Below are 26500 nucleotides of genomic sequence, written 5' to 3' on the forward strand. Positions count from 1 at the left end.
TCAAGAAGAAGAGGACTCTCCTTCCTTGGAGGTTTCCAAGTAGAGGTTGACTGGCCCCCTGTCAGAGATGCTTCAGCATTGCTGGGGTTGGGCTGGATGACCCCTGGGGTCCCCTCAACTCTACCATTCTGTGATTCTATGAAAACAAATAAATAGAGGGTTGCAGGTGGCGGATGGAGGGCTCAGTGGGTAGAGCATGAGACCCTTCATCTTAAGGTCGTGGGTTTGGGTCCCGCCCTAGGCAAAAGGTTCCTGCATTGCGGGGGGTTGGACTAGATGACCGTGGGGACCCCTTCCATTTCTACGATGAGTTCTAATCTATGATCAGCCCTGCCTCCACGGGGACCTCCACCCACATGTCAGCCGGCCTAACTCCGCAGCAGAGGGGGTCCCTTGGTCCAGGCCCAGTGGCCTCTCTCCGTGGGGACCCCTTGGACTCACGTGGCCAGGAAAACCCACAGACCCTCCTCTTTCTGCTCAGTGCAGCTGCCTCCCTCAAAGGGGCACATCCACAGATCATAGCCCAGGAAGCAAAGGAACCCAGGCGTCCGTCCGGCTGACCAGTGCCTTTGGGGTCCAGCAGCCCAGGATGAGGCCAGTCAGAGCTGCATTCCAGGCATACCTGGCCAGCCCTCCTCCTGGTCACGGGGCTCAGGGCAGGCAGGAGAGGAAACATTCCAGGCATCCTTTGGCAGGAAAAAGCAGAGGGCCTTCCATCTCCTTCCCATCCTTAAAAACAACCTGAGATTCCTCCTCCTCCAGAGCAGCCCCACGGCTGCCCCACCTGCTCTGCCCCAGTGTTCTCACCCAAGTCCTGCCGCTTTAAGCCTCTCCCCCCAACTCCGCCTGCTGTTCCCAGATCATAGCTGTCAAGGTTTCCCTTTTTTTAAGGGAAATTCCCTTATTCGGAAGAGGATTCCTCGCAAGAAAAGGGAAATGTTGACAGCTGTGTCCCAGATTCCAACACGGCTCTGTTGCTCCGGAACAGCGGGCCACGCTCCGAAGACGCACCCAGAAATGCAGCTGCGGGGAGGGGGAACTGGGCCCCAATCCTAGAATCAGAGCATGAGAAGGGGTACCCCAAGAGAAGGAATCTCAGCTCAAGAATCCCTGACAAGAGCCTGACTTTCCCCTGTTGACCTGCTCTTGTCCTCATATTCCTGATGTTGAGCAGGAATCTCCCTTCTTGCAGTCTGAAGCTCCAGGTTCGAGTCCTACCCTCCAAGAGCAGGAGAAAACAAGCTGGCTCCCTCTTCCAGGTATTTGAAGACGGCTCTCCTAATCTCCTCTCAGTCTCCTTGGCGTCCACACAAGACTTTTAGAAGACATCAGAAGGCAGCCCTGTTTAGGGAAGTTTCTAATCTTTGATGCTTTATCGTGTTTTTAATATTCTGTTGGGAGCTGCCCAGAGTGACTGGGGAAACCCTGCCAGATGGGTGGGGTATAAATTATTATTATTATTATCATTATTATTATTATTATTATTATTATTAGTGGCGGGGAGGGTCTCTGCACCGAACCCCCAAATCTTCTCCTCTGCCTCCCAGAATCCCCATTCAGCTCTCAGCATACAATGCCCTACTCGGGGGGAAAACACGTCCATCTGATCAAACACCCCCTTTGCTGACCTCAGATACGGAGTGTGGCTTCACATTGGTGAGAGGACACTCTGCACGCGCCCAGGGGCACTCTTCACACTTGCACAGCGGATCACAAAGAGAGTGAGGGACGCCACTGCAGTGGCAAACCTGGGAGTGGGGCTGTTCAAGAGAGACCACTTCACAGGACCTTCGTGGTCACAGAGAGTCAAAGTATTTTCATAGAACCGCGGAACTGTAGACTTGGAAGGGGTTCCTGAGGGTCATCCAGCCCACCCCCTGCAACGCAGGAATCTCAACTGAGGGATCCAAGGCAGATGGCCATGAAAACCCAGCCTAAAAACCTCCAAGGAAGGAGAGACCACCACCTTTTGACCTTTTGAGGGAGACCGTTCCACTGTCTAATAATAATAATAATACTACTACTACTAATAATAATAATAATTCTACCCTGCCCATCAGGCTGGGTTTCCCCAGCCACTCTGGGTGGCTTTCAACAGAACATTAAAAATAGAATAAAACTTCAAACATTAAAAGCTTCCCTAAAACTATCCCTAAAATTCGGATAGTTGTTTATTTCCTTGACATCTGATGGGAGGGCGTTCCACAGAGAGGGCGCTGTCAAAGAGCTCTTACTGTCAGAAAGTTCTTCCTGATGTTGAGTCGGAATCTACTTTCTTACTTGAAGCCCCGGGTTCGAGTCCTACCCTCCAGAGTAGGAGAAAACAAGCTTTCTCCCTCTTCCATATGACAGCCCTTAAAATACTCATATCTCCTCTCAGTCTCCCCTTTCCCAGGCTAAACACTTCCAGCTCCTTCGACCGTTCCTCATCAGGCTTGGCTTCCAGACCCTTGACCGTCTTGGTCTCCCTCCTCTGCACACCTTCCAGCTTGTCGACACCCATCTTAAATTGCGGCGCCCAGAACTGGACACGGGACTCCAAGTGGGGTCTCCAGAGCAGGACCCTGGACTTGTTGATGCAGCCTAGAATGCGCAGGTTTGCCTTGCACAGAGATGACCCCTCTCTCCCCTCGGCCTGTGGAGACCAGGACAGGGTGCAATTGCAATGAACTCGCGCCACCTGGTTTTAGTTATCATTTGCAAAAAATTTAAGGGCCGATTAGCAGGCAGCTTTGCAGCGTCGCAGTCACAAGACCAGGCCTGCGTTTCTGCTACGGCAGCCTTTTCGCCTCCTCTGGGATGCGGCAGGCGGATGCCATCACTGCAGGGGGAACATGAGCTGGCACCAAAATCTGGGGCGCAGCCGGGAGCCGCTGCTTCTGACCAATGCAGCATCAATTTTTTCACTTGGGGGGTTCAGGGGGCCACGGGAAGAAAGTGGGGAACTCCCTCCCATCAGATGTCAAGGAAATAAACAACAACCTGACTTTTAAAAGACATCTAAAGGCAACCCTGTATTGGGAAATATTTTATGTTTCACATTTTTTTATGTGCTATAAGCCGCCCAGAGTGGCTGGGGAAACCCAGTATGATGGGTGGGGTATTATTATTATTATTATTATTATTAGGCAGTCACCCTCCTTGAATCCCAAGCAAAACAGCTCTGGGTAGCTGCTCTCCTTTAGCCGGTGTGCAAATTCTGCCTCCACAAGGTGGGCACACAGGGAAAACCGAATTAAGCCGAGCATCTGTGTGTATTTTTCTGAGCACACACAACTAACTTCCATAGACCCAACTGGTTCAAGAGCTCTCTCCAGAGGGCTACATGTATAACTATGGAACTCCCTGCCACAAGACAGTGATGACCGCCAATCTAGGTGGCTTTAAAAGAGGGCGAGACAAGGATGCAGTCTAACCTTGCCTAACCCTCTTTTAAGCCACCTAGACACCTTTCCAGAGATGGGAAGAAGAAAAAGTCCCGACCAGAGAAGAATGGCAGATTAAGTTGATGGACTATGCTGAAATGGCAAAAATGACCAGAAGAATCAGAAATCAGGAAGACCAGAATTTTAATAAGGAATGGAAAAAAATTATAATTTATCTTAAAATCCATTGTAAAGAATTCAAATCGTTGGTAGGATTGGAATAACACTTGTAGTTTAATGGTGGATTTCGGATATACAGTGATACCTCGGGTTGAAGTAGCTTCGGGTTGCGCTCTGCAGCGACCCAGAAGTAATGGAATGTATTACTTCCAGGTTTCGCCGCTCACGCATGCGCAGACGCTCAAAATGACGTGACACGCATGCGCAGAAGCGGTGAATCGCAACCCGCACAGTTCGCTTCGGGATAAGAACGGGGCTCCGGAACGGATCCCCTTCGCATCTAGAGGTACCACCGTAATGGGGATGTAAAAGATCTGGATTATTATAAAAGATGAAGCAGGAAAGGACCCACAAAGGGGAGGAGGGAAGAAGTCCAGGAGATTCCGTGGGATCTTGTTTTTATCTTGAATGTTGGACATGTGATTGTAAAACTTTAATTTGAAAAACCAAATGAATAAATTTATAAAAAAGAGGTTTTCATGGAGAAGGGAGAGAGCCAACACAGCTGATTTCTGATTCTTCTGGTCATTTTTTATGTGCTGTAAGCTGCACAGAGTGGCTGGGGAAACCCAGCCTGATGGGTGGGGTATAATTATTATTATTTATTATTATTATTATTATTATTATTATTGGGCAGACTCCTTCGGCCACCCTCCTTGAATCCCAAGCCAGACAGCTCTGGGGGGCTCTCCTTTAGCTTGTGTGCAAATTCTGCCTCCACAATGCAGGCACACAGGGAAAACCGAATTAAGCTGAGCATCTGCGCCCTCAGAATCCCAGTTGATGGAAACCGCAGGAGAGGAGATTTGCTCTTGTGCCCGAATCCTGCTTGCTGCTCCCCCCCCCCCGGGGCATCTGGCTGGCCACTGGGAGAACAGGATGCTGGCCTCATCCTGCAGGCTCTTTTGATATTCTTATGTCTTTAAGGTGTCAAACCACAGCTGCATATTCCTGCATTGCCGGGCGTTTCCCAACCTTGTGCCTCCAGATGTTTTTGGCCTACAACTCCCATCATCCCTAGCTAGCAAGACCAGTGGTCAGGGATGATGGGAGTTGTAGGCCAAAAACATCTGGAGGCACAAGGTTGGGAAACACTGGACTAGATCAGCCTTTCTCCACCTGGGGGTCCCCAGGTGTTGTTGAACTACAACTCCCATCACTCCTAGCTAGCAAGGCCAGAGCTCAGGGATGATGGGAATTGTAGTCCAACAACATCTGGAGACCCACAGGTTGAGAACCGCTGGACTAGATGATTCTCAGAGTCCCGTCCAACTCTACAATTCTGCGATTCTTTGCTGCTTTTCCTGTATCAGACTAAACCAACCAGGTTCGAGGTTCTCTTATTAATTTAAAAAGCCCCAAACAACTTTGGTCCAGGGCACCTGAGAGGTTACCCGAATCCTTATATCCCAGCTTGATCACTGAGATCATCTGCAGGAGCACTGCTGGCTGCTGAAGCTCATTTGACAACAATGAGAAACTGAGCCTTTAGTGTCATGGCCCCAGTCCAGCGGAACTCCCTGCTACTGGAGATTCAGCAGCTGCCTTTTGTGTGCAAACTTTTAAACACCTGACGAAAACATTTCTATTCTGCCAGGGCCTATGCACACTGCAGTGGGTATGACCACCTGGGATGAGAGCCATCCTCAAATATGTGAAGGGCTGCACCATAGAAAACAGAGCAAGCTTGATTTCTGCTACTCCAGAGGGGAGGACCCAATCCAAGGGAATCAAATGACAAGAAAGGGGATTCTGGCTAAATATTAGGAAGAACTTCCTGGGGGTAGGTTGGATGGACCTCTGTCACGGATGCTCTTGCTGAGATTCCTGCATTGCTGGGGGTTGGACTGGATAGCCCTTAGGGGTCCCAGTACTACGATTCCTTTGCATCACCAAACACTGGAGAAGAAAGGGCACCTCTGTGTCTCCCCCAGGGGCCCCCAATCCTCAGCTGAAGGAGATCCCTAGAGCCACGACAGCCCCGCTGCTTCAGCAGGAGGAGCAGGCGCAGCCCCACTCCCCCCCCCCCCCGCAGGGAAGGGGAACGTCAAAAGAACCACGGCAGGAAAAAGCTGAAAGCCTGAGTGAGCCAAGCCCTGTTGGCGCGTCACATGCTCCAGTCAGCATCTCATCATGCGCCAAAATAACTTCCCCGGTGCTCTCTCGGGCTCATCGCTATTTGGCTTGGGGGGAGACCAACAGCCCAGCAGCCCCCCAGGCCTGGATCTCACTGGTGGACGGGACTGCAGAACCAGCACCAAGACAAAGAGCAAGTTCTCTCTCTCTCTCCCTTCTCTCTGCGCCCTTCAGGACGCTCTTCGTCAGACATGGCTTCTCAGAAATGCACCTTGAAAAAGGCAGCTCACAACCCAGCAGAGGGTGGCTCTCAAACCGTCGACACACACACACACAACCCGAGGGGTCCGCAGCACACTTCTGCAGGGTCCACAGGCCCACAACTGAAGGGGAAGGTGGGAGATCAAGGCACCCTCTACTGTCAGAAACAAAGAAAGACTCCCTTCTGCACTCCACTGCAGCTGTACCGATCGAAGACGCTGGAGGCGGAAAGGGCCTCTGCATGCATGCCCCACTCCCGATATTTAGGGCAGATGACAACACAGGTTCGGCCACCCTGCCTGAGCCACCAGGGAGCAGCGCTCGGCCATTTCCCCCCAGCATGCTCGGTACAGCTGCATCGGAGTGTAGAAGGAAGATTCCACTTAGCAACTTCCCCATGTGGTGGCTGCAGTGGAAAAAAGCCAACCTGAAGGATCTCTGCCTCGGGACAGAGAAGGAAAGCGTAAAAGCAGGGCAGCGGGACTGACGCCATCACCAAAAACCAAACCTGAGATTTGGCACCAGGAAAAGACCCTGCTTTTCTCAGTGTCCGGGGAAGGGACTTTGCCCTCAAGGCGGCACGGAAGCTGCCCATGGACTTGGCCAAACACTTCTGCCTTGAAACACCCCCAAAAAAGATGTGGTCATTAAACAAGTTTCAACTTGACAGCAGCCCAGCATTCAAAGCCAAACCCCAACATCCGACCACCTGCAGAAACACTGCATTCAGTACTGCCATTCCAGAACCCAGTTGGGGGACTGAGGAGAATCTGCAGTGCTCAGAACCTAGATAGGACCCTCAGAATGACCCCCCCCAAGCCCCCTTAACATCTGAAACACCCTGGGGGGATCTCAGGGAGGAGGCGCCAAGGAAAGGGGGCAGTGCAGAGGTTTGGCACAAGCTGGTAACCCACCTCTGAAGCCCCTCCTGCCGGAGCCTTGAATAAGGCGATGGCAACACGGAGCCAAGCGCCCACTTGGAGACCAATGGCCCAGAGTGTCCTGGGATGCCCCCAAGGCGGCAGGACCTAGAGAGCGCCAAACCTCACGTAGCCACAGGTTACACCAGCAAATCCCCAAAGCCCCAAACTGCCCCATCTGCTCTTTGCGACCTTGCTCACCTTTGCCTTTAGATCCTCGGAGAGGCCACTCTGGCCCACGGGCACACCATACCCAGGGGTCATGATCCAAACTTGCCACATCCCTAGGCACAGGTCAGCCAGAGCAACCAAGCGGAGCCTATCTGCCCTAGCAGATTTCCAGTGGTACCTCGTTTTGCGTCCGCCCCGTTTAGGGTCCACTTAGTCCAACGTCCACAGCAAGCCCAGAAGTACCGGAATGGGTTACTTCAGGGTTTGCTGCTCGTGCACACGCAAAAGCGCTAAATCGTGCTTCGCGCATGCGCAGAGAGGCACTTTGTCGAGTATCCGGGGCTCCAGAACGGATCCTGGACGCAAAAGGAGGTACGACTGTACTGCCAAGTTACGCACCACACAACCCACCCCAGACCTTTGCAATGGCTCCAAAGAGATCTGTGAGCTTCGCAGGCAGGAGCCCCTCCAGCTGGATTTCTGCTCTGAGGATGGCTAAGCCTCCCCCCACCGCACTTGCTCTCAGTGGGATACGGAGCGATGCAACTCCCCAGAAGTTGAGGAAGCTGATGCAGGTCTCAAATTAGTTTTCAGTTCATTGCTGATTTTTTTTAATGTTTTCAATTGTTGTTTTTCACCAGTTTTGCTTTTGCCAATATATTTTTTCCTGTTTTACTCTCGATGCAAACCACATGGAGGTCATTGTTGGTTTTTGCAACCAATTAGTGTATAAAGGTAAAGGTAACCCCTGACCATTAGGTCCAGTTGCGGACGACTCTGGGGTTGCGGCGCTCATCTCACTTTACTGCCAGAGGGAGCACCGCAGTGTACAGCTTCTGGGTCATGTGACTAAGCTGCTTCTGGCGAACCAGAGCAGTGCACGGAAACACCGTTTACCTTCCCGCCAGAGTGGTACCTATTTATCTACTTGCACTTTGACATGCTTTCAAACTGCTAGGTTTGCAGGAGCAGGGACCGAGCAACGGGAGCTCACCCTGTCATTGCGGGGATTCGAACCGCCGACCTTCTGATCGGCAAGCCCTAGGCTCAGTGGTTTAACCCACAGCGCCCCCTGCGTCCCTAATTAGTGTATACATTTTATAAAATAATCATCAATTAAGAGGAGCGGCGTGGAAAGTGACAAGGAGGATGTTGTTCATGTCACGCTCAGAGCCTGGCAGGGAGGAGGGCAGGAGGGCAGAGTCCGAGCGAAAGGAAGCAGCCAGATACCCCACTTCCTCCTTGCAGCTCCACGCAGGACCCTCCAGCAGCAGAGGCGCCCTGGGGAGATCTGCGGAGCCTGGCCCTGTTTCTCCCCGTTCACCCCGAGTCCTCCTTGGTCCCTTCGCCCTGGGGGAGCTGCCTGCCTGTCTCTTCTCTCCAGACCCCCCTCAAGACCTGCTTCAGCAAAGCCTTTCTCCACCGCAAGCCCAACTGCTCCAGCACAGCCTCCTCACCCCAGTTCTCCCCCACCAGACCCACCAAACGTGGGCAGGGGGCCCGTTCCAGAGGCTCCGCGCCCCCTGCTTCTTCCAAGTCCTGCCCGGAGCCCAGCGCCCAGCAGGCACGACACAGAGGGCCAAGATGCAGCAGCACACAGACCGGGGGCACGGACTTGCCCCTCCCAGCGCCACCCTCCTCCCTGGCAGACACAGGCAACACCAGCAGTGGGACAGAAGCTCTCTCCCTCTCACCTGGGCTTGGGGGGCATCTCCTTGGCATCCTGGAGGCTGAACCAGCTGCTGCTGCTGTTCCGGCTCCTGCCCCTCTCTTCTCCGGCTGCCACCACCACCCGGGGGGACGGCTCCCCGCTCTTCCCGCCGCCCTCTTTGCTGCTCCCCCGGCGGAAGAAGCCCGTCTTGGAGAACCTCTTCTCCTCCTCCGCCTTCTCCTCCTGCTGGGGCCGGACCCTCCGGACCTCCCCGGAGAAGACCATGGGCGTGGCGATCTGGATGGGCTTGCTCTCGGCGTGCAGGGCGGCCGCCGCCGCTGCCTCCTCCTCCTCCCTCCTGGCCCTGACGCGGTGCTTGTGGAGGGCGATGGTCTTGACGGACAGCTTGTCCTCCTCCTGGGCCGCCAGGATGGGAGGGGAGGGGATGAAGCGGGGAGGGTCTTTGGGGGGCGCCTTCGGCAAGATGCCGCTGGACCAGGGCGGCAGGTCCGGCTCGGGGGCGGCCAGGGGCTCGGATCCAAAGGCCTCCTCCTGTGGCTTGCTGGCGCCGACGGCAGCGGCAGGAGGGGGAGCAGGCGCTGCGGGGAGGAAGGAAGGCTTTGGGGTGGGCTCCTCGCAGTAGATGTGGCTCCCGTTGATGCACAGGGAGGACCGGGAGATGGGGTCGTTCTGGGGCTTCAGGCTCTGGGTCGAGTGGGAGGCCTCGTCGCTGAAGGCCCTCTTGTGGGTCAGCTTGGGGGAAGGCAGGAAGTCTCTGACTGGAGAGGAAGAGAGAGGAGGGGAAGGGTCATTGGGGGGGGGTCAGCCGTCCGCATCGCCCACAAGGCCCCCCAACCCCCTTGGATCTGCCCCCTTCCGGCTCTTGAGCCGCAACAGATCCCGGAAGAGGAAAATGCATTACAGTGGTACCTTGCAAGACGAACGCCTCGGAAGACGAAAAACTCGCTAGACGAAGGAGTTTTTTGTTTTCTTAGCCGCTTCGCAAGACGCATTTCCCTATGGGCTTGCTTCGCGTCTTCCCCTCTGTCCCCGGACCTCTTTTGAACCAAGGGGCGGCAACGGGGAGAAGCAATCTTTTCCCCGCTGCCCCTTACTTTAAAACAGGTCCGGGGACAGAGGGGAAGGCGCGCGGCACTTCCCCTCTGTCCCCGGACGGTCTCCATAGGAACGCATTGATTGATTTTCAATGCATTCCTATGGGAAACCGTGCTCCGCAAGACAAAAAACTCGCAAGAAGAAAAAACTTGCGTGTCAGAGCTGCCCCAAGGTCCCAGCTCACAGAGGACCAACGCCAGATCGTCGTTATATACAAAAGTCTTTATTGAAGTTCAGTTTCCATTTCAAAGCCGCAGCTCTACGTCTTAAACCCTAGACCGCCGAAGTTCCGTCTGAATCTCCTCCCCCCTGACACCAGTTTAAGATCCTAGCCCTGCTCCACCTCTTCCTCTGCTCTCTCCTCCTCTGGGTCCTCCTGTCCGCTGAGGCATTCCCCTTTCTGGACTCTTCTGACGCTGAGTCTCCTGACTCCTCTCCCTGCCTCCGGTGGGCTTTAGGACCTGGTTCCCAGTCCTCATTCTCTGCTGTCCCGCGCGCCTGTACATTTGAACTTGGCTCTCGCGCCAACCCAGTGACCTTCCTCCTGACCGTTACACTGCTTCTATCACTGCTTCCCTCTTCCGGGATGCTGGCTGGACCTGACCTCGCCTCCGTTCCCTCACTCTCCAACAGAGGCGTGGTCAGCCCTGACTCATCTTCTCTCCCTGCTGGGGGAGACGCTGGCCCCGATACCTGGGACTCTTCCCCCCCACTATGCTCTGGTGGGGAAGCTGGTCCTGATTTCCAACTGCTGCTCTGGGAGTCCCCGCTGGCCCCTTGCTCCTGGAGTGTCCCCCTGGGAACCCCCTTGCCCTGGCCACCGGCGCCCCCTTCTGTGAATCTTCCGATTCGCTGGAGAGGCTCATGGAATCTCTCGGGCCACTGTCATCTTCTCCTACGCTGCCCTCAGATTCTTCCCCTTCGCTCTCCATTTCCTGTGCTTCTGCTCCTGAGCCCCTGACATTGCGGAACGAATTAATTTCGTCTTGCGAGGCACCACTGTACAGTCATACCTCGGGTTGAAGTAGCTTTGGGTTAAGTATTTTCGGGTTGTGTGCTGTGGCAACCCGGAAGTAATGGAGCGCGTGCCCGGGAGGTGGGAGTATTGCTTTTTAAATATTATATTATGCATTTTGTGTTTTTATGTTGTAAACCGCCCTGTGATTTTGGAAGAAGGGCAGTATATCAATTTATTTAAAATGTGACTTTTAAGTACAGTTGTACCTCCGCTTACGTATCCCTCTGGATACGGAAACTTCGGGATGCAAACGTGTCAAACCCATAAGTATTTTTCCGGGTTTCGATGCATGCGCAAAAGCACTCTATGCACATGTGCAGAAGCGCTAAAGGGTGCCGCGCACATGCACAGAAGTGGTCCTCCAGTTGCAAATTCTTTGGGATGTGGCAGGACCTCCAGAACGGATCCCGTTTGCAACTTGAGGTACCCCTGTAACCGCATTTCCTCAGCAAAGTACTGCACCTTTCTAGGCTCTACTCAATCACAGAATCGCAGAGTCAAAAGGGCCCCCCAGGGATCATCCATCCCAACCCGCCGCAATGCCAGAATCGCCCTCGACCAGCTATTCCCCCCGCCCTCCTCCCTCTTACCAGAGCGGTCTGTGGAGAAGCTGCTGTGGCGGCTGGGCGAGGGCACCATGCCTGCCTCGGAAGGTCCGATGCCCACCAGGCTGCCGGCCGAGGAGAGGGTGCTGTCGGAGCCCAGGGAGGTGTTGGACTGGGTGAGGGAGGACTTGCGCAGCTTGTTCTTGAAGAAGAATCTGCCCTTGGCCTTCTTGCCCGCCAGGCCGAACTCCTCGTCGAGGGCCCCGCTGCTGCTGGGCACGATGGCCGAGGCCGACTCCAGGTCGTACTTCTGCCGGCCCTTCAGCTTGTCCTTCAGCTTCCCAAAGGGAGACCGGGGCTTGTCCTTGATGGACAGGTCAAACATGCTGGCCGTCAGGCTGTGGCGCGTGAAGTGGATGCTCAGCTGGATCTCCCCGCGCTCCTTCTCCTTCTTGCCAGGCTTGGAGTGCAGCTTGTACCACCTGAGGGAGGAGAAGGGGCAGGAAGCGCATGAGAAATGTGCCAGGCCAGGGGCCCTTCTAGTCCCCCATTCCCTTCTCACACACGCCTGTTACCCCCTCCAGGATCCGTCCCTCATGTGCAAGAACTCAAATCTCTGAGCGTGAACATGCCCTCTGGAACTCCCTGCCTCTTGACGCCAGGAACCTCAACTGTCCTCTTTTCAGAGCCTGCTTAAAACACCCTTGTTTCATTAAGCCTGCCCTGTGGAATGCCCTCCCAGCAGATGTCAAGGAAATAAACAACTATTTTACTTTTAAAAGACAACCAAAGGCAGCCCTGTCTAGGGACGTTTTTAATGTCTGATGATGCTGTTTTTAATATTCAGTTGGAAGCCACCAAGAGTGGCTGGGGAAACCCAGCCAAATGGGTGGGGTATAAATAAGGGATTGTGTGGAGGCGGTTGGAGGATGGATGGCAGCTAACAGATTGAGGTTAAATCCTGACAAGACAGAAGGACTGTTTTGGGGGAACAGGAGGTGGGCAGGTGTGAAGGACTCCCTGGTCCTGAATGGGGTAACTGTGGCCCTGAAGGACCAGGTGCGCAGCCTGGGAGTCATTCTGGACTCACAGCTGTCCATGGAGGCGCAGGTCAATTCTGTGTCCAGGGCAGCTGTCTCCCGGCTCCATCTGGTACACAGGATGAGACCCTCCCTGCCCGCAGACTGTCTCGCCAATGTGGTGCATGCTCTGGTTATCTCCCGCTTGGACTACTGCCATGCGCTCCACGTGGGGCTACCTTTGAAGGTGACCCGGAAACCAACTAATCCAGAATGCGGCAGCTGGACTGGTGACTGGGAGCAGCTGCCAAGACCACATAACACCGGTCTTAAAAGACCTACACTGGCACCCAGTACGTTACTGAGCACAATTCAAAGTGTTGGTGCTGACCTTGAAAGCCCTAAACGGCCTCAGTCCAGGATACCTGAAGGAGTGTCTCCACCCCCATCATTCTGCCTGGACACTGAGGTCCAGCTCTGAGGGCCTTCTGGCAGTTCCCTCCCTGCAAGGTTACAGGGAACCAGGCAGAGGGCCTTCTCGGTGGTGGCTCCCGCCCTGTGGAACACCCTCTCACCAGATGTCAAGGAAATAAACAACTATCTGACTTGTAGAAGACATCTGAAGGCAGCCCTGTTTAGGGAAACTTTTAATATTTTACAGACTATTGTATTTTAATATTTTGTTGGAAGCTGCCCAGAGTGGCTGGGGAAGCCCAGCCAGATGGGCGGGGTATAAATAATAAATTATTATTATTATTATTATTATTATTATTATTATTATTATTAACTCCCTGTCTCTTGATATCAGGAGCCTCAACTGTCCTCTTTCAGGGCCTGCTCAAAACACCCTTCTTTCGTCAAGCCCACCCAAGACGTTTAGGAAGCTTCCATCTTCTTAGTCTATGGTTACTTTAGCTTTTTTTTTTAAAAAAAAAAAGTCTTTAATCGTAATTCATTCCTCTCCTTGATGAATTATTGCTTTACCTTTTTTGCAAACTGAGGTTGTTGGGTTTTTTTACAATCCAGCAGGGTACTGATTTTATGAAATGAACAAACAAACGAAATCTGCAAGCGGCAGGGGGGAAATCTTCACGCGGCGCATCCCCAAAGGCAGAAAGACACTCTGGCCCCCACCTGACTTCAGCCCCACCCTGGGAACCCAACCTGGCTATTTGGGAACCCAAATAAAAATAACAACTTGATTTCTTACCCACCCTTTACCGGAAGGTCCCAGGGCGGGTCACAACCATTTAAAGCTCAATATCAAAAGCATATTAGAAGCAGTATTCTTTTGCAAGGTAAGATTGTAAAAATGCAAGGAATCAGCAATGTGGTAAACACAACCAAGCAACGAAAACTGCAAGACATGCACAAAACAAAACAAAACTTGCTCTCTCTGTGTGTAACTGTTATTAAAATTTTCAAATATTTTCAAAACAACCCTCAAGTCAAACAATTACATTATTTCATAAGCTGACTTCCTCCCCACGGTGTTTTTACTCAGACCTTTTCTCCTGCGTTACATCTTAATCCATTGCAAAAAGTTTCCCTATTGCAATTATTTTGTCATTTTTCTTCCGCTGCTGAATTACTGGACTGCTGTCACTTAGTGGAGAGCAGCTCCTGTTTCAGAGTTCTCATGGCATTGCAGCTCCCCTTTCTGCTCTCCTGTGTCCCATTTCCAAATCCTCCCCCCAGGACCCCCACCCCCAGGTTCTCCTCTGGGTCTTGCCTGAGACAACAACCCCACGTCCTTCACAACCCTAAAACACCACCAGCCCCAGTGCAGCCTCTCGCTCCTCCCATGGCGCAAGGCGAGCCGTTTTCGCCCCAAAATTCCCGGAACAAAATATGCTGAAGCAGCACCTCCAAAACACAGGAAGCGGGGGTTTTTTTTGGGGGGGGGTGTAGATGGAAAGAGGGACACAGCTGCTGCGTGAGCCCTTGTACGGTTTGCTCAAAGGCAGGATGCGCTACACAACTGGTTGGCAGCTGATCTGGGAGGAATGAAGGCGTTTGATTATTTGTAGAAATCAATTCTTTGTTCCTTGCCACAAACACCATTGTTGTCTCATTGGCAGCCTGTCAGATTTAGTTGGAAGCCTGGAGGTTTTGGCCCCCCAGAGTGCAAATTGGCCAGGCGTCTACTGAAGCCCACAGAGGTTTGGGACCAGCTCCAGGAAGTCCCCTTCCCCTGGCAGGCTGTGCAGCTGGGACACACCCGTGCCAACCTGGGTGCCCAAGACACACACGTACGCCAACCTCGCAAGACCCCTGAGGTCCTGGCAGTGGCTTGCCCCATCGCCCTCCCAGCTTGGCTGCCTGCGGGGGGCTCTCTGAAACCCTCTGCAGCAGGATTCCCCCAAACTTGAGACGTCAGCTGTTGTGGGACTACAACTCCCATCAGCCCTAACTAGCAGGACAAGGGATGATGGGAATTGTAGTGCAGCTGGAGACCCAAGGCTGGGAGTTGGGAGACCCAAGGCTCTACATTCTTCTCCTCCCACCCCTGCAAGTGTTTGAAATTCCCTGGGCACCAGTGTTGTAAACAAAAATCTGCCCTTTTTTCCCTTATGGGGTATCCAAGAGCCCATATAGAGTCCTTACGTAGGTTCCCTGTTGGTAGGATAAAATAACAGAGGCCAAGCAGAGAATATTGAGAAGCAAAGCAGCTAGGAAGCCTGATCTTTATTGATCTGTTGCAACAGGGTCCTCACTCCCCACACGCAGGAGGGAGGAGGAACCAGAACCCAGGTGTGCCCGCCCTTATATAGACATTTTAAATTCCCTCCCTGGAGTCCAAGACTACCCCTCCATACATCATACCTACATCACAGAAAAGGTGGTCTACAGCAGAAATCTGAGTGCTTTGTTTATCTCCTGTCTGCCAGGTTACCTGTTTAATGGTCACTTGACTGGATTGCCTGGGGAGCCTGGCCAGTCTTTTGTAATGATAAATACTTAGTTCCTGAGCCAGGTCACAGCCTCACACCCTATTCATATCTTAAATGTGCCCTTAAGACAGGATTTGTGAAGGAAAAGACAATGGGGAGGCTTTTCCATTTTCCTTTGACCTTGCAGAGAAAACATTTGGTCAGTTTGGGAATCAAAAATGGTTTCAGGTTGGTCTTCCTGTGCTGTTCCCACCTGCAACTGGTCTCCAGAAGCATCGCTGCCTCTGATTGCGGAGACACAGCATAGCAATTGTGGCTGGGAGCCCCAAATAGCCCCCTCCCCGCTTGCATGAGTCCTCTTTTATTTTTATTACTTATTATATTTATATTGTTATATTGTTATATTTATATTGTTATATTGCTATGGTTTTCCCAGTAGTGATGTATGGAAGTGAGAGCTGGACCATCAAGAAGGCTGATTGCCGAAGAATTGATGCTTTTGAATTCTGGTGCTGGAGGAGACTCTTGAGGGTCCCATGGACTGCAAGAAGATCAAACCGATCCATTCTGAAGGAAATCAGCCCTGAGTGCTCACTGGAAGGACAGATCCTGAAGCTGAGGCTCCAATACTCTGGCCACCTCATGAGAAGAGAAGACTCCTTGGAAAAGACTCTGATGTTGGGAAAGATGGAGGGTGCAAGGAGAAGGGGGCGACAGAGGACGAGATGGTGGGACAGTGTCCTACAAACATGAGTCTGACCAAACTGCGGGAGGCAGTGGAAGACAGGAGGGCTCTGGTCCAGGGGGTCATGAAGAGTCGAACATGACTAAACGACTAAACAACAACAATATTTATATTCCAGGCAGCTTTTGCTTTCCCCAAAGGACAGGGAGCCCCATTACAGAAATCTGTGGCAGCCCAGGATTGGGGGGGGGGGGGGAGGCAGGGATCCAGGAGAGGGAAAACAGGGCAGCAGCTGCCCAGAGGAGCCTCCCTGATGGAAAGGCCTGCCAGGAACAGGGGCAGCGGGTGAGTCAGGGAAAGTCTTTCCACCCAGAGGAGGGTGGAGACCCAGCGCCGCCAAAACAAACATGTTGTCTGGATCAGCCAGGCTGTGTATCTTGACCAGCAGAAACACAGCTCTCTCCAAGAGCAGCTACACCAGATTCCCCCCACCTTTTCTTTTTCTTTCATTACAGACAGAGCTCAGGTCTTTCCAGGTGCAAAATGCACACTAGATCCAGGTTCCGTCCCCTCGAGAAAACAGGCACACCCACCAGGCACCGGCAGTAGGAATGCAAAGTTAGGCAGGTATTTGATTTACCATATTTTTCGCTCTATAAGACGCACCAGACCACAAGACGCACCTAGTTTTTGGAGGAGGAAAACAAGAAAAAAAAATATTCTGAATCTCAGAAGCCAGAACAGCAAGAGGGATCGCTGCACAGCGAAAGCAGCAATCCCTCTTGCTGTTCTGGCTTCTGGGATAGCTGCGCAGCCTGCATTCGCTCCGTAAGATACACACACATTTCCCCTTACTTTCTAGGAGGGGAAAAGTGAGTCTTATAGAGCAAAAAATACAGTAGTTGTTTAAGACAGGGGGCAGCAAACCTTTTCAGCAGGGGGCCGGTCCACTGTCCCTCAGACCTTGTGGGGGCCAGACAGTATTCTGAAAGGGAAAAAATGAACGAATTCCTGTGCCCCACAAATAACCCAGAGATGCATTTTAAAGAAAAGGACACATTCTACACTCATACCTCGGGTCACAGATGCTTCCGGTTGCGTTTTTTCAGGCGACGGACCACTGAAACCCGGAAGTACTGGAACGGGTTACTTCCGGGTTCCGGCGGCCGCGCATGTGCAGAAGCCCTAAATTGCACTTTGCGCATGCACAGAAGCACCAAATTGCAACCCTCACGTGCGCTGATGCAGGTTGCTAACGTGCATCCCGCATGGATCATGTTCGCAACCCGAGCGTCCACTGTACTCATGTAAAAACAGGCTGATTCCTGGACCGTCCGTGGGCCGGATTTAGAAGGCGACTGGGCCGTAGTTTGCCTACCCATGGTTTAAGAAAACTGCCACCCCCCCCCCTGGACCTTTCGGCCCCCCCGCAATGGACGGATCCTTGTCCTGCTGCCCCCAGAGACTTTGGCCCGGCTCAGATGCCCCAACAAGGCAAACACGCTCTTGAAAGGGAATCGACCCCCACAAACCCCTGCAAATAAATAGTAAAACCCTGCAAACGAATTGCTTTCCGTTTGTGACAGTTTGGCTGCATTTCCTGCAAAAGCCAAAGGGGGTGGGAGGGATGGGGGCCAGTTTTGCAGTGCTTGGAACAGGTTCTCCTCCAGGCCTGGAGGCAACAACTGTCTGGCGGGGGGGGGGGGTCTCCTTCTCTTCTCTCCCCCCACGGCCATATCCTGACTTAGAGCACCTGCTGCCTCCCCTTTGGCTCCAACAGGATGGATCCTTCTGTCACTGGGCTGCTGGGAACAGACCAGGGTGGGGAAAAATCAATGAATGTTAGAATGACGTTGGTTTAGAAATTGTGTGGTTTCCAGCCAGATTGGATAAGTAGTACGAAAAGAAGGGTTAAAAACTGAACGAAATTAAGGGGAAGGATTTACTGAACTAATATAACAGAAATTGGAATACAGAGATGGGAGGTATGGGGAAGTTGGGAAAGTAAGGTATAAGAAAAAAAAAAAGGAATGAAATTATACTTGTTCTTTTTTTTGTCTTGTTTTTCTTTTGTCTGTTTTTATATAACTATTGAAAAACTTAATAAAATTCTTTATTAAAAAAAAGGGTGGGGGAAAAGCAATGGTTTGTTGTTGTTTTTTAATTTTAAATCAGATTTTTTAAATAAAATGCTTTTGGAGGAAAAATCTTTCCAAACATCATTTTCTATTTAAGTTACATTATGGTCCAAAGGCTAGTCATCAGGAAATAAGGATTTGTTTTCAGTTTTTCATGTGTGCTAAAACTCAGTTTAAGTTTTTTTTAAATTGTTTAACCACATCAGTTAACAAACTTGGCTACATATGCTGTAATGTTATTGTTTTAGTTAAATAAATTGTTATCAAAGGAAATGATTATTCTTCTCCTTCCAATGAAGTATAGCAGAAAAGCCGTCCAAATATAGTTAGCTTATTACACCCCATGATAATTTCATAATTATCTGTCTATGCATTTCTAATACCAAATCAGTAACTTTTGATATAACTGTAAAAACTACACTGAACATTTATTATTCCAAAAATAATAAACCTTCATCTGTTTGTCAATATTAAGATTCTACCAGCAACAATGAGTCTTTCTGTAAAAAAAATAAAAAAAGATTTAAATTAAGTCTTACTGACTTGTGATTTAAACCGATCTGAATCAAATCCACCCTGGAACAGATCCCAGTTTGCAGAGCTCCGGGGGGAGGCAGAAACAGGTGTCCCTCTGCGGATTCCCTCTGCCCCAGGAGCAGCACTGTGGGGGTCTTCCCTGCCCCCTCCCTGCGCCTGCTTCTCTGCTTGGCATAAACACCCAGAGCTCCTATTTCGCCCAGGGGTCCCTGGGACGTCTTGGCCCCCTGCCTGGGCAAAGGACAGGACAGGGCCGGGCAGCCGGGGAAGACGGGCAGGTTTGTGATCCCACAACCGACTCTCAAGTCTGCCCTCTGCCCCAGTCAGACCCAGGACAGGGTATAAATAAATTTTATTATTACTACTACTACCACTACTACTACTACTACTACTACTACTATTACTACTACTATGTTGTCCAATTGGAGCGCTCATAGGCCAGCGTTTCCCAATTGTTGTTTATACTACATTTTAAAAGATTTGCCTTGAGAGAGTCTTTAAACCTCTTTTGTTGACCACCAGCATTACGCTTTCCATTTTTAAGTTCGGAATAGAATAGCTGGTTTTTGGAAGACGATCGTCAGGCATCCGCACAACATGACCAGTCCAACAAAGTTGGTTAATCTTGAATTATGGCTTTGACACAGGTGACCTTTGCTTCTTCCAGTTACCCCCTGCGGGACTGAGCAACCCCCTGCGATGAACTGTGGTTTAGCCTGACATCTGAACACAGCCAGAGTTCGGAAACAAACCCTGGGTCCTCCAAAAAAAAGGTCTTCTCCTGTGCCTTCAAAGAGTGGGAGAAGTTTGAAACTGAAGGGGGCAGCTCTGCCCAACTGCTCTGAACGCAGACTGGGGGGGGGGGTGCTGAACCCCCTCCCTCCAGTCTCTGGGCCCCTCCTGGCCGAAATATGCTGCTTTCAGCAAAAAAAACAACCGCTGACCTCAGAGCAAAGTGCGCAGGCTCCTTCCGCTAGTGAGCAGAACTTAGTCCAAGCAGAAAACTGAGGGGGGGGGGAGGCAGGAAGGGAGGGAGGGGCGCTTGCAGCACAGCCAGCCGGCAGCTGCTGGCTGGTGGGCGAAGGGAGGCAGCAGAAGGGCCTCCAGGGCATTCCAGGGAGTCTTTCTGCAAACTCCCACACGCTCTTGGAGAGCCCAGCAGATGACTGGATGGAGCCTCTCTCTTTTGTCTTTTTCTTTTAACACAAATATTTTACTATTAAAATAATTCAACATTAATACATACATATTAGGAATAGAATCATAGAATAGAATAGAATCATAGAGTTGGAAGAGACCCCAAGGGCCATCGAGTCCAACCCCCTGCCAAGCAGGAAACACCATCAGAGCACTCCTGACATATGGTTGTCAAGCCTCTGCTTAAAGACCTCCAAAGAAGGAGACTCCACCACACTCCTTGGCAGCAAATTCCACTGTCAAACAGCTCTTACTGCCAGGAAGTTCTTCCTCATGTTTAGGTGGAATCTTCTTTCTTGTAGTTTGGATCCATTGCTCCGTGTCTGCTTCTCTGGAGCAGCAGAAAACAACCTTTCTCCCAATACACAAATATACATTTCATACAATCCTTAAAAATATTCATACATACCCCCACTCAATCCCACACATACCGGTACTTCCTTTTCCCCCCACCATCCCTCCCCCCACCCTTGTGTTCCAATCTACACTGCAATTTCTTTCCACTTCTATTACTTTCTTTCACACACTTTTAAACCTATTTTCTACTTCTTTTTCTGTTACACATTGTTATCCATCTTATTTAGTATTTCAGTACTTATAACGGAACTTGTTTATTCTAACAGGAGTTCTGATTTTTCAATATGATTTTGCAAGTATCCTTTAAACACTTTCCAGTCCTTGTCTATCTTTTGAGATCCTTCCGATTTCTCCCATTGTTTTGGATATATTGTAATACTCCAATAATTTGGCAAGCCACTCTGTTTTCGTGGGTATAATGCCACTTTTCCAATTTTTCGCAATCAACAGCCTTGCAGCTACTGTTGCGTATAAATATAAGGTCTTGTCTTCTTTAGACTTCCTGGTACTATTCCCAATAGGAAACCTTCTGATGTTTTCCTAAATGAATATCTAAACATTTCTTTTTCATTTCATTATATATTGTTTCCCAAAATTGTTTGATGTTTAAACAATTCCACCATATCTGCATCATAGTACCTTTTTCAGTGCTGCAAGCCTCACAGGAGGAAGACCCTCCGCAGTCGCAGCCCCCTGGCGCCCCCCCTCCTCCTCCTTCCAAGAGGCCTGCCTCTTTCCTGCAGTTTGCAAACCTTCTCCTGCCATCAGCAGAAATCACATCTGGAGCAGCAACAGCAGCAGCAGCCCCCACAGCAAGAACACAGACTCACACAGAGACACACAGGCACACTCTTCTCCCACAGGCGCACATGGGTGAAGACAGGGTCCCATTGCCTCCCCCTAAGGCCATTCCTGCAACGTCCAGGGGCTCACAGCCTCCAAGCCACACACACATCATCTGAGCACAGGCGAGGGGCTTCCCCCTTCTTTGTCGGGGGGGGGGCCTCCCCGCCTCCCCCCGCCGGAGGAGACGCACAAGTGCCTTAAGCCCTGAACAGCCGCCCATTGTCTGCTCACATGCCTGGGCTTTGGAGCTTAGCACCAAATATGACGGGAGGAGAGGCGCCGTGGGAAAGTCGTGCTTTGCATGAACCCCCAGAGGAGGAGTGAGGGGGGCACTGCGGGAACCGGGACGCACCTGCGGAATAAGGTGCTGCACTGGTGTCAGAAGGCAGGCAGCCCAGAGCCCCCAAAGGAAATGCCAGGAAAGGGGGGGGGGAGAAGCAGAGCCCGGCCTGGTGGGCCTGGAATGCCCTGCAGAGGATGCCAAGCCTTCCTTCAGCACTGGCAGCCGATGATTTCACAGGCTTCAAGTTACAAACACACACAAGGCCAAGAGGAGACCTGAGGCCTGGAAGAATTGGAGAGAGAGAGAGAGAGAGAGAGAGAGAGAGAGAGAATATTTGCGTTTGTGTGTTGTGTGCAACCCCTCTGGTCCAGCATCTGGTTCTGACAACAGTGGACCAGATGCCCACGGTGGGAAACTCACAAGCGAGACATGAGCACAAGAGACTTCTCTGCACATGCAATTCCCTGGCTTCAGAGAAAACAATGGCGTCTCTATAAGCCCCTGCAGAGAGAGGGGCTGCTCTTCAGGACCCCCCACCCAAAGGGGACTTGCTAAAAGTTGACCCTGCAGGCGGAGGTCGTCCCCCCCCCCCCGCACACAGGCCTTTGTCCTGCCTTTGTGTGTTCAAGGAAGCCAACATCCCAGAAGATCAGAGGAAAATATCCAAGGATTCTTAAACTGAGATCTACACAGTGCCATAGAGGGGAGGCAGGTCACCGACTGAGAGAAGAGAATCATCACATTTCAAAGGTGGGGTGGACCCCAGGGGTCATCTACTCCAGCCCCCCGCAATGCCAACGTCTCAGCTGCAGATTCCCCAGAGAAGCAGGTGCAGGTCTGTGCCATCACCAACTGACAGCAACATCAAGCGACAACTTGCCGCCTATGAGAAGGGATGGGGGGAGCAGCCCCAACTACACCTCCTAGGCGTCACTGTCATGCCCAGGGGGAGAGAAGGGGGTCTCCCTCTTCACCCACGAGCCACGGGGCGGGGCTCCAAAGGTTTGGATATACGGGGGTTTTGTGGAACCCACGGAACTGAACCCCATAAGATGCACCTAGTTTTTAGAGGAGGAAAACAAGGAAAAAAATATTCTGAACGAAACAGTGGGTGTCTGATTTTTGTGGTTCATGCTGTGGCCACAGACATATGATCTGCTGGTGAATTTGGGGTGACCCAATGCAAAAATCCTGAGGATCCATGTGGATCCGTGCTTTGTAACCACGTTTTTGCACCATTTCAGCCCCACGCAACAGTGGGTGTGTGGTTATTTTGGTGCAGGCTGTAGCCATGGACATGCTATGTGATCCGATGGTGAATTTGGGGTGACCCAGTGCAAAAAATCCTGAGGATCCATGTGCTTTTACCTCCCCCTCCCAGGCAGCCTCCTTTATCGCTAGAGTCCCTTATCTCCCCCCTCCTGATCGCTTGTTGATCAGCTGCTCAGCGGCTTTGTTTCAACACCCCCTTCCCTCTTTCTAAAAAGAGAAGAAGCACGATCTGCTTTTTGCCCCTGGGCAATTCGGCTCCAGGGACCACGCATTTGCTCCATAAGACGCACAGACATTTCCCCTTACTTTTGAGGAAGAAAAAAGTGTGTCTTATGGAGCGAAAAATACGGCAATTCTCTGTACCAAAGTTGGGATTTAGGAACAGAGGGAGATGCTTTTTGCAGCTTCAGATAATGGGTCTGTCTTGCTCTGGTTTGATCACATTGACTTCCAGTGTCTTTCCAGCCCTGGCTGCAGATGCTACTGGGATGGAACCAGTGCCCTTCTGCATGCAGAGCAGGTGTTTCACTCCTGAACAATGGGGGGGGGGCTCCCCTTATCCAGGCACCAGCCTCTTGGTTGTCCCTCCCCACTTGGTCTGCACACCGAGGGCACTAATGCGCAGAGGGCACCCCAGTTGGAGGCAGAAATGCTTCTGAATGGCAGCTGCTGGGAAGCACTGGAAGGGAGGGTTCCTAAAACCAGAGAATTGCAGAGTTGGAAGGGACACCGAGGGTCATCTAGTCCAACCCCCTGCAACGCAGGAGTGGCTCCTGTGCTCGGATCCTGCTTGCATCTGGTCGGCCACTGGGAGAACAAGATGCTGCGGTCGATGGGGCCTTTGTCTCATCCAGCAGACTCTCCTTATGTTCTTTTTTGGTATAATTAAGTTTTTCTATTTTACATTTTAGAATATTCATTTGAGCAACCTTAAAATATCAATGTCTTCGCTTCTTCCATGGTTCATTTTGCATGCCTCAGATCCCTGCATATTTGACATAAACTAAAACATTCAGTGTTCCATTATTGCATCCATCAAAACTTATTTACACTGCCAAATTTATCTTAATGCTGCCCACGTTTTCAAGTGTACACAAGTTCAAGAAGGACACTGACAAACTGGAACGTGTCCAGAGGAGGGCAACCAAAATGGTCAAAGGCCTGGAAACGATGCCTTATGAGGAACGGCTAAGGGAGCTGGGCATGTTTAGCCTGGAGAAGAGGAGGTTAAGGGGTGATATGATAGCCATGTTCAAATATATAAAAGGATGTCACATAGAGGAGGGAGAAAGGTTGTTTTCTGCTGCTCCAGAGAGGCGGACACGAAGCAATAGATCCAAACTACAAGAAAGAAGATTCCACCTAAACATTAGGAAGAACTTCCTGACAGTAAGAGCTGTTCGACAGTGGAATTTGCTGCCCAGGAGTGTGGTGGAGTCTCCTTCTTTGGAGGTCTTTAAGCAGAGGCTTGACAACCATATGTCAGGAGTGCTCTGATGGTGTTTCCTGCTTGGCAGGGGGTTGGACTCGATGGCCCTTGGGGTCTCTTCCAACTCTATGATTCTATGAATTTCCACCCTTGTATTCATTAAACATTTTCCAATCTTCTTTAAACGTATGTTCCTCTTGTTCTCTTATTCTATATGTTAAGTCTGCCAGTTGTGCATATTCCATCAGCTTAACTTGCCATTCTTCTTCAGCTGGGACCTCACTCGTTTTCCATTTGGGGGCTTACAAAACACGGGCCACAGTAGTGGCATACATAAATAGCCTTTTTTGGACACCCGGGAATTTCCAACTGAATTTCCCCAGCAAAAAGGACTCTGGGTTTTTTTAAAAAAGTAAGGTAAAGGTAAAGAGACTCCTGACCGTTAGGTCCAGTCACAGATGACTCTGGGGTTGCGGCGCTCATCTCGCTTTACTTGCCGAGGGAGCCGGCGTTTGTCCACAGTTTTTTCCAGGTCATGTGACCAGCATGACTAAGCCGCTTCTGGCGAACCATAGCAGCACACAGAAATGCCGTTTACCTTCCTGCAGGAGTGGTACCTATTGATCTACTTGCACTTCAGGCTTTCGAACTGCTCGGCTGGCAGCAGCAGGGACGGAGCAAAGGGAGCTCACCCTGTCGTGGGCATTCAAACCGCCGACCTTCTGATCAGCAAGCCCTAGGCTCTGTGGTTTAACCCACAGCGCCACCCATGTCCCATTTGGAAAAGTACTTTTCAACATTTGTTTCTGATTCCTTATGCTCTTATCCCCAAGACCCCCAGCCTTCACTCCTTTTCGTCCCCATGATCTGAACAGCTGCATCAAACACTGGGCTCCTCATCTCTCCATGTTCCCATTTCAGCCCCTGCCTGCCTCTGGGGGAGAGGGAAGGCAGGCTCTCCCTGCATTTGGGGCCAGGGAGTCTGGCCTGCTCCCCTCAGCCCTGCCTGGGGGGGGCACCCTCCATGACCCCTCCTGTTCCTCTTTCCTTCCTCCCGGGGTCCCTGCAGGAGGACCCTGTGGGTGTCGCAATCGCCCTCTTCCTCACCCCGCCTGGGCGGCTGTGGTGCAATCTTTGCACGGGGACAGAGGCTGCTGCAAGACCTCCTTTCCGACTCTGCGGGGAGAGGGCTTTCCTGGCGCTGTCGAAACCCACAGCCACCGAGCGAGGTCTTGGGGCCAGGGAGGGAAGCCTTTGAGCCACTTTCCCTCCCAGGAGGGTCTTGAGATCTTCCAACTGGGGGCATTTTCCTTAGCTGATGCCTCAGCTAGGGTGGGCATCCTTGCTGAAGGGTTAACCCTCCCCTTGTGGTGGGGAAACTTTCCGCTTATTTTAACTTAAAAAAAGAGAAGCTTTTAATTCAGTTTTTTGCAAAAGAGCTGAAGGCTTAACTTGAGCCGAGGGGCAGCTGTGTCAGCACCAGAGCTCCAGACAGACCTGCACATTCCTGCATTGCGGAGGGTTGGACTAGATGACCCCTGCAGCCCTTAGGAGCTCCAATTCTAATTCTCTCCCAATATGCCCCACAGAGGACCTTAAGGTCCATACATAGCAACACCCTAGAGGTCCCGGGCCCTAAGGAAGCCAGATTAGCCTCAGCCAGAGCCAGGGCCTTTTCAACACTGGCCCCGGCCTGGTGGAGCGCTCTGCCACAAGAGACCAGGACCCTGCGGGATCTGATTTCTTTCCACAGGGCCTGTAAGACAGAGTTGTTCCGCCTGGCCTTTGGCTTGGAATCCACTTGATCCCCTCCCCCTCTTTCCTTTCTCCTTCTGTGATGGAACTCCTTTTTGGGGACTTCCCTGGCTTTTTTCTGGCCCATGTAGGACCAGCCTGGATAGTTGGCCTTGGTGAAGACTTGACGTTTTCATCCCCAAAAAAGTTTTTGATTTGAGTTTCCGCTGAAATAAGGCTGCATTTAAATGTTTTTATGTTGTATTTTAATCTTGTTTTTTAATCTGTATTTCAATCAATTGTTTTTATATTGGTGTTAGCTGCCCTGAGCCCGGTCTTGGCTGGGGAGGGCAGGGTATAAATAAAACTTATTATTATTATTATTATTATTATTATTATTATTATTATTATTATGAGCTCCCCATCCTCATTTGCTGGCTCCCTGGAGCAGAAACCGCACTGACTAGGTGCAGGTGGGTCTTGATGTGCCTGGACCCTCGGATTCTGAAGGGACCCCGATGCTCATGAGAAGCCCTGGCCCTTGGGAAAGCCCCAAGGAGGCGGCAAAGGCCGCTTCTCCCGCCTCCAAAGTGCTCTTAGGGAGCTCTCCCTAACACGGAGACCCAATCCATCTTCTTGACAGTTCAGACAAGGCCCATTGCCACGCGAGGGGAATAAGCGAGTTGGGCTTCGGCTGCCTCTCCAGCTCTGCCAGCCAGACTCATTTTGCAAAATGAGAAACAGGA

General features: G+C 51.4%; 1 protein-coding gene across 1 annotated transcript in view; it reads right to left on the reverse strand.

The window, feature by feature from the left end:
* The window catches only part of RAB11FIP5 (RAB11 family interacting protein 5), a 53447-nt gene that overhangs the window by 15755 nt on the left and 11192 nt on the right, over positions 1 to 26500 (reverse strand). Inside the window, exons 2-3 of the mRNA XM_083757076.1 lie at positions 11409 to 11845; positions 8728 to 9463 (exon numbers count right to left, since the gene is read on the reverse strand). Of these exons, the coding sequence (XP_083613202.1) occupies positions 8728 to 9463; positions 11409 to 11845 (1173 nt within the window). The remainder of the gene's footprint in view (positions 1 to 8727; positions 9464 to 11408; positions 11846 to 26500) is intronic.

The sequence above is a fragment of the Podarcis gaigeae genome, assembly GCF_964106915.1.
Source record: "Podarcis gaigeae genome assembly, chromosome: 9".
Classification (NCBI taxonomy): Eukaryota; Metazoa; Chordata; class Lepidosauria; order Squamata; family Lacertidae; genus Podarcis; species Podarcis gaigeae.